This window comes from Morone saxatilis, unplaced genomic scaffold (assembly GCF_004916995.1).
Source record: "Morone saxatilis isolate NCDOM2014 unplaced genomic scaffold, NCSU_SB_2.0 Contig4, whole genome shotgun sequence".
NCBI lineage: Eukaryota > Metazoa > Chordata > Actinopteri > Moronidae > Morone > Morone saxatilis.
The window spans coordinates 8,939,119-8,947,791 of NW_023339984.1; the positions used below are offsets into that span (position 1 = coordinate 8,939,119).

General features: G+C 46.9%; 2 protein-coding genes across 2 annotated transcripts in view; both read left to right on the forward strand.

The window, feature by feature from the left end:
- The window catches only part of LOC118337755 (phospholipid-transporting ATPase ABCA1-like), a 177,729-nt gene that overhangs the window by 129,773 nt on the left and 39,283 nt on the right, over positions 1-8,673 (forward strand). The gene's annotated exons all lie outside the window — the stretch shown is intronic.
- LOC118337754 (zinc finger C3H1 domain-containing protein) lies at positions 6,349-8,427 on the forward strand (the record flags this gene model as incomplete). The annotated part of the gene is given in 6 exon segments (XM_035674854.1): positions 6,349-7,221; positions 7,302-7,464; positions 7,558-7,658; positions 7,746-7,847; positions 8,016-8,055; positions 8,365-8,427. Coding segments are annotated over 6 exon segments (636 nt in total), but the record flags the coding sequence as incomplete, so codon positions are not given.

Genomic DNA, 8,673 nt, shown 5'->3' on the forward strand with positions numbered 1-8,673 from the left:
AGGGGGATTTTATTGGCAAATATTTTCCAATTTGCTTTATTAATGTTGGTTGTTAACCATTAAATTAAAAGATTATTTAAAAAAATAAGGAGGACATGAAAGAAGACCACTAATATTATATATATATATATATATAATACATATATATATTTATATATTTCATACTTACTTTTTTATTTTAACAAAAAAAGCGCTTTTTTCTGAATTTTACCAAACCACTGTAACAATATAAATAAAAAGAATAAATAAACCCAAGGACATTCCAAATCGGTAACCAAAAATATAAAAAAACAGTAAAATACGTACATTACATACGTTAAAAAACACGTTAGACTGAGCTAGAGAGAGGAAGCTCAGACAGGGCTGATACCTTGAAGTGAATGGGGGACAGGTAAAGTGTATTCAGGTATGTGCAGCACTGACGGTCCTTTTGTCCCCCCTCAGCCCAGTAAGCTGCAGCGCGTGGACGGCACCCCCCGCGGGTCAGAGCGCCATTTTGCAGAGCTGATCGCACAGAAGCAGCGTCTGCAGCAGTTGGAGTCAGAGTACGCCCTCAAGATCCAGCAACTGAAAGAGGCTCAGGCCCTGCGCAACAAAGGGGTCCCCTCAGAACCTCCCACAGAGCCTCCGCTACGAGCCTCCACCCCTCCTGACCCTCGGGTCCAGATCCCTCCCCCTCCCTCCGCCTCCTTCCCTCTGCCTCAGCCCTCACTGCACGACCTCACCCAGGACAAACTCACCCTGGACAGCGAGGACGTCCCTGAGGCTGACGACCACGAACCAGAACCTAAACCCGCCGCTGCTGCCGACGCCACTAAAGGGGGCCGCCGGCACTCCTTCCGTCAGTCCAACAGCACGAAACCCAACCTGGAGCAGCCGAGCTCCACTCCCGCTAAAGACAGCAGCTCCTCCAAACCCGCCAAGACCTCCCCCAGCTCCAGACCTCCTGCAGAGATGTTTGCAGGTCTGGACCTGGACGCTCTGAGGCTGAGGTACCAGCAGCAGCCCCCGCTGGGAGAGCTGCTGCTGAGGGAGCTGCACAGGGCGGGACAACAGGTGGACAGCCCCCCAACTGCACAGGTGAGCCACGTACTGCAGGTCTGAAAGTGTTAAAAGCACCAAGTTCACTTACTAAAAATCATCTTATTTGAGTTTTTTTATTTTAGTTCATGTTTGAAATTTGCTTATGTCGTCTGTGTGTCTGTGTGTGTGTTGTCTCTCAGGTGCTGTCAGTGGAGGTGGACGCAGCCAGCAGCCAATCAGGGAGCTCAGAGCTGAAGCCGGTTCCCTTTGGATCATATCACAGCCCTCTGCTGGTCTTCAGGTCATACAGGTACTAGATCACACTACAGAGGCCCTGAGGGGACACACAGGGAGGGTTTTATCTGAACTACTTTTACTTTCCCTTACAATACCTGAACCAGAACTTTGTAATACTAGACCAGAATGCAGCTCAGACTCACTGTGGATCAGAGGAAGGACTCCTGCGTGTGTGTGTGTGTGTATATATATATTATATATGGGAATAATCTCTGTTGTCCTGGATCATCTGAATGGTTGATTAGCCTGAGCTAACAATTAGAGGGCGGCTGTGCCTCAGGAGGTGGCAGGAGGATACTGAACCCCAAACTGCTCCTGATGCTCAACCACTATGAATGAGGGGATGTGGCTGTAGAGTAACATAGCATTGAGTGGTCTGAAGACTAGAAAAGGAACTCTGTCACTATATCAGTACAGTCCATCTACCATTTAACAAAGAGCGCCACGAGAGAGAGCGACCCGTAAACACATACCGTCTGTGAGCGAGTGCTGTTGAACTGGAACCCTGTCTCAGTATCGGAGGACCTGAGGGTCCTGGTTTATCCTGATCAACACCTCAGTCAGATAGTACGAGCTAGTGTCTGATCAATACTGTCTGTGTCTCAGGTTCAGTCCGTTCTACAGGACCAAGGAGAAGTTGTCTCTGAGCTCTGTGACCCACAGCAACTCCATCCAACCCAGGAAGTGTTTCTGCCGCTTCGACCTGACGGGAACCTGCAACGACGACGACTGCAGATGGTGAGAACTCAAACACAGTGCGGTTGAATTATTGAGTGTAGTGAGAGACCACAACCTCCCACAGTGAGCTGAACATTCCTGATTATTATCAAAAAAGTCATTCAAGCTCATTTTCCTTCAGACATCAAGTTCCGTTCAGTTTTATTTGAACACAAGTGATCTCAAGACGATACTAATCTATAGCTTCTCATGTCTAACAGGTAAAGTCACTAACAAAGCCAAATGAAAGGGAAAGCTTTATATGAAACTGGGGATGAACACAACTTCACAGATTACAGGCCTGTTTCCTTACTTTCCCAATTCCCCAACATACTGACTGACTCTCAGGTCAACCTGTCTGGCACTGAGAGAGTTAATAGAAGACATTACTGACTGTATAGACAAAGTCTGCCAAAGTCCCTATAATGAGAAACTTCTCTAATAATAACTTGTCTCCCTCTGCAGGCAGCACATGAGGAACTGCACTCTGACCCCAAACCAGCTGTTCCAGGACCTCCTGTCGTACAACCTGCCGCTGATCGGCTGTTCTGAGAGCAGCTCGGACGAAGACGTCAGCATGGCCACAGGTTGGTTTCAGATTCATATATTCAACACTAATACTAACCCTCATATATTCAACACTAATACTAACCCTCAATATATTACAGTAAATACCTAACCCATCCATAATATTCCAACACTAATACTAACCCAGTCATATATTCGCCCTAATTGACAATTAACCCTCCACTATATTCAGCCTAATACTAACCCTCATATTAATTCAGTAACCCGAATTCTCAAACATCCGGTACACAAGTCGGAATTGTTGTTGCCCGTGTTACCATGAATCGCCGAATGCTATCTGAATAGCCGCTCTGTTACTGATCGCCAGTGCTAACACTGATACCTGTTACTGATCACTTATTACTGATCGCCCGTGTCACTGTGTTCACCGAGCTGTTCTTTCGCGAAACTGAAGCTTCTCTGCGCGGTCTTTGGTAGAGAGACATACAATGAAGGAAGCTGTCTCGGCAACAAACAAAACCGAATGGGGAGTGGACCAGAAAGCCGTCCCTCCCGTTTGTCAAGCAAAGTCCAACGAGAAAGCAAAAGTTACACGGTGTGGAACTTTAATATCTATTCGTCTATTTTAATCGTTATTGATTAATCAACCAATCAGCACTGTCAGTATCTCTGAAACTCCTTGGTCCCTGCAGTCCCTCCGTGTCACCCACCTGTAAGGACACCGAGGAGGATGGAGGACGAAGCCGAGGCACAGAGCGGCTGCAGCGCCCGAGGACGACAGCGAGGACGAGACAGCGGCTGGAAGTATGCTGGCCGGCAGAGAACACGGTGGGAGCGAACAGTTTCAATCATTAACCTAAATAATAGAAATATATATGGGATAAGGTTATGTAGAGTACTACTAGATATAAGATATATATTGATCATCTATACATAGTTAGGATAATACTTGTACCGCAATAGTATTACCTTATTATAAATATAAATATATATTAGTATACGTATAATTATACCTATATATAGTATAATATATACATGAGAATTATATATCATATACATAATAATAGTATATAATATAAAGGATATATAATCGGTGGGTGGTCGAGGCTGACCAGACCAACCCACCTATAGCCCATAGTCTCCTTGCCACTGTCTCCAAAGGTAACATCTCTCCATGGTGGTACTGTTGGGTCTCTGTAAATGTTAAAAGGAGTTCGGTCTAGACCTGCTCTATTTGAAAAGTGTCCTGAGATAACTTCTGTTATGAATTGGAGCTATACAAATAAAATTGAATTGAATGTCTATTACATCTGGAGTATTTAATGAAAGTAATTACCCGCTGGGATTATTAAAGTATTTCTGATTCTGATCAAACAATTCAAATATAGCAAAGACAGTAAAACACTGTGTGTTAATGTGTTTGTGTTAATGTGTGTTTGTGTTTGTGTTAATGTGTGGTTGATCTGCGTACAGACGTGTGCTCCAGGACCAGCCTGTCCGCTCTGGACGTGTGTGTCACATCAGAGGACAAACGTTATTTCGTCAGCGAGACAGACGACATATCAAACCTGGAGACCAGCGTCCTGGAGAGTCCCGGAGACACTCAGCTGTGGATCAAGCTGGCCTTCAAATACCTGAACCAGAACGAGACGTGAGTCCTCAGCTGACTGCAGGTAGTCTCCTCTGTGAGGACAGACTCTGATGTCTGTGTGTGTCTGTAGGTCTGCAGCAGAGTGTCTGGAAGCGGCACTGAACACGCTGTCTCGCGCTCTGGAGACCAACTGTGACAACCCAGAGGTGTGGAGCCATTACCTGTCACTGTTCTCCAGACGAGGCAGCAGGGAGGAGGTCCAGGAGATGTGTGAGATGGCTGTGGAGCATGCACCCGACTACCAAGTGTGGTGGAACGTAAGTCCACTGTCTGTTCTCTGTCTGTTCTCTGTCTGTACTACTGTCTGTACTGTCTGTACTGTCTGTTCTCTGGTTCTTCCATTGAGCCGCATTAAGTTCTGATATTAATGTAAAGTTGTTTCGTCAGTATTTGAACCTGGAGAGCTCTTTTGAGGGGAAGGATTACGTCTGTGAGCGTCTGCTGCAGTTTCTGCTGTCTGAGTCGTCTCCTGCCGTCTCAGAGCGACGGTCCTTCCAGCTGATGGAGGCTCTGCTCTACAGGGTGGAACTCAACCTGTTCACAGGACGCATGGAGAGCGCCCTGGCCATCCTACAGGTGAGCCATACCGCTGTGGTTTGTGATTCGTTACACTGCCGATCAATCGATAATCCATCAGGAATAATCTGTCTGTGCAGAACGCCTTGAAGTCCGCCCACGACAGGAGCATCGCGGAGCACCTGACCGCCGCCGACCGCGCTCTGCTCTGGCTCTCCTACATCCACCTAACGGAGTTTGACCGGCTGCCGTCCGGCTTGTTCGACCCGGCAGAGTCCGGTCCGTCCAGACTGGTTAGCAGAGAGTCCTTCCTGCTGCCCTGGACGAGCCTGCAGGACATCAGCACGCCGCTCGACATCCTTGTCGCTCTCTTCCAAGGTTGGAGAGTAATTTATATTAACAACAACTCAATGTCTGCCCTCTGTCTGCCCTCTATCTGCCCTCTATCTGCCCTGTTTGCCCTCCCTGATATTTTTTTTGTGTGAGGAGTTCTGATCAGTTTGTACTTTGTGTCTCCTCAGACGCCATCCATCAGTGCAGTGACGAGTCTCTGTCCCAGAGTGAGAGGACGCTGGCCTGCATGCCTCTTCACACCAACCTCATCTTCCTCAACAAAGTGCTGCAGAGGTGAGCTCTTCCTCTTGCTCCTCTTCCTCCTGCTGCTCCTATTCCTCCTTAACAGGGTTTATAGCGGTGGAATAACGGGTTTATAGCAGTGTATTAACAGGTTTTATAGCAGTGTATTAACGGGTTTATAGCAAGGTATTAACAGCGTTTATAGCAGGGTATTAATGGATTTATAGCAGGGTATTAACGGGTTTTATAGCAGTCTATTAACAGGTTTTATAGCAGGGTATTAATGGATTTATAGCAGGGTAATTAACAAGGTTTATAGCTGTATATTCGAGTTTGGGACAGCTGTATTTAAAGTTGACGTTGTTGTCTCCTGCAGGTTCGATGAGGGTGTTGTTCTGTGTGAGTCTCTGCTGGAGTTTCGTCCCGAGTCCTGCACCCTGAGAGACTCTCTGGCCGACCTCCACATCAGCAAAGGAAATGCAGATCAGGCGGTCAGCATGTGGCTTCACGCTCTGGCCGAGTGTCCCAACAACGCAGAGGTCTTCTACCACTCCTGCAAGTTCCTCATGGCCCAGGTCAGCTCGGGGGAACTGAACCAACAATGAGATTAATACAGAATGAAACCGCATGTTGAGCTCAGATTAAAAATCCTGGCTAAAACCAGCCAGGAATGTCTCTCAATACCCTTCAGATCAGACAGTAAAGCTCCCACATCTGCAGCTACTGTTAAAGTTCAATGTGATATTTTGTGTTATCTGACAGGAGAAGTCGAGTGCCATTGTTCCTCTGTTCAGAGGATTCATCCTCAGTCTCTGTGAGGACGAACAGAGTCAGAAGAAACCCGTGGACGTCCTGCGGTACGTCAGGTTGTGGTTGTGATGTCTGTGAGATAAATGAACACATTGAGGACTGTTGTTTTCTCCCGTCAGACACATCCTTGGTTTCCCCACCGAGGAGCTGCTGAGAGGTCCCGTCATAAAGGAGCTTCAGGAGCAGCTCGGTCCGCAGATGCCTTACCTCCACCTCATCCACTGGTGGGTTTAAAGTTTATAGATGCTTTTATTTCTCACAGGTTGAACAGAAATATCCAGAGTATGGATTAGGATGACATTAATCAATCACATTATAAAGCAGCTGTCGGCCTCGCTGTATCTGCTGGCTGACAGCTAACGTAGCATTAGCAGTCCATTCACCATTTACCATCCCGACGCGTTTACTGACATTTAAATCAGATAATGGATAATATAAACACTGTAATCGCTACAGGATATAGTGGCCAGCTAACAGAGTCTTTAAATTCTTGTGTACGGGTCTAAATTAAAATGTATGTTGATTCAACAGTGAAATTAGTGGCCAGGAGCGTCCCTGATTTAATGCAGTTGTAGATTCCTGAGCTGGTTTTGCTGGAGAGCATGTTCACACAGAGAGCAGAGGTCAGACGCTGCTGTGGTCTGATCTACCTGTAGAGGGCAGCCCTGTGCCTGTTGAACACTGCTGTCATAATGCAGAGGTTGTCGGACTGAGGCGCCTCCTGCAGGGGGAGAGGTGAGGTAAAGGAACAATGCAGGTTAATGTGAGCTCCTGACTGCAGCGGTAAAAAGAGTTGCAACAATGTTAACGGCTGATAATAAAAGCATTAATCTGCATTTCAGCATCATTCTGAGTTTAAAATGAATTTTGATCCTCACATGAAAAAATGTTTTTACGTCTTTGTTAAAATGGCCAAAGCATTAGGATTTGAAACGGATGTTAACTGTGTTAAAGTTCCCTGTGAAATCCATATTCCACATACACACTGTCGGTTGCAGTCGCTGGCAGTGGCTGCACGGCTCCGTGGAGGAGACAGTGGACGCCTTCGAGAGAGCGCTGGGGTCGTCCATGCAGCTGGAAGAGCTTCACAAACTCTGGATGGAGTGAGTGTTTAAATTCTGGAGTCATTCATACACAGTCTGAGCCAATCAGAGTGCCTCATTAAACCTGTCTGTGTCTGCAGTTACCTGCTGTTCAGCTGCAGTCAGCAGGCTCGCAGTCCGGCACACACTCAGTCCAAACTGTTCTCAGACCTGGTCCAGCGCTGTCTGAGCACCGTCCCGTCTCGGCTGGAGGTCCCATTCAACCCGGCAGAGTTCTGGACCTGCTACCGCTTCCACAACAAGGCAAGACTCTGAGTGTCTGCAGGTCAGAGGTCAGAGTGCGCGTTGGGGAGGGGAGACATTACATTGTGATGATTATTTGATTTGTGTCTCCAGGTGGTGACTCTGTACCTGAGCTGTCTGCCGCAGTCCCAGCATGCCCTAGTGCTGGAGAGACTGAGCTACGCCATGCCTAACAACACTGAACTGAGCCTAAGGTCCACACACACACACACACACACACACACACACAGAGTGTGGTCGGCAGCAGACAGACAGGTCTCTGACTGCAGTCTGTGTCTCAGGTTGCTGCATCAGGAGTGGCAGGACGGAAACCTTGAACACCTGAAGTTCCAGGCCAGGATGCTGAGCAGTACCTCTCCAAAGTGTCTGGCCAACTGGAGAATGTGAGTGCAAGAAAAGCCCAAAGTAATGAGGTAGTAACCGTGGGAGCGCTGCCAGATAAAGCTGCAGCTGTGTGTGTGTTGGCTGGTGGATGTAGGACAGTGTGGTCCAATAAAAACAGCCACAGTAGTTCCAGAAGTGAAGCTGACCGGCTGTTTGTTTCTCGGCAGAGCGATCGCTGTGGAGAGGGAACTAAAGGAGCGATCTGAGGTGAGTTAGTGATGGAGGCCATGTGACAACAACAGGAAGTGTAGTCCTCATCTTTGCTACAGACAGATGTCACAACCAGTAACAATGAATGAAGTTTGGCAGGAAGTGATTATTGTTACTGAATCTGATTTCTTCTTCTGCAGGTTTTTATCAGCAATAATGTGTAAAGTGGATGTTTGTTGTTGTTTGTTCTAAACCTCTGCCTTCATTCCACACTTTGTTTTGTTTTTGTTAGTTTGGTTCAGTCTTACTGACACAATGCTGCCGTCTGGTGTTTGTTTCTTTTATTTTATATGATTTCTTTTTTAGGTGCGACTTCTCTATCAGCAGGCCCTCCACAACCTTCCACTGTGTGCTGCCCTGTGGAAACATGTAATTGCCCCCCTTCACTTTCTCTGTAACACGCATGCCAACACATAACAGTCACTTCACGTGTCTCAGGCCCCTCCAGCTCTGATTCTAGTCCCATGTTGATGTTTATTCCTCCTCCCCGACAGCTGTCGGCCAGGCGCTTTCGGCTCGCTCGCTGCTTATTATTATTGTTATTATTCTTTTTATTATTATTATTATTATTACTACAGATACTATTATTACTATAATCACTGCTCATTGTCCCCC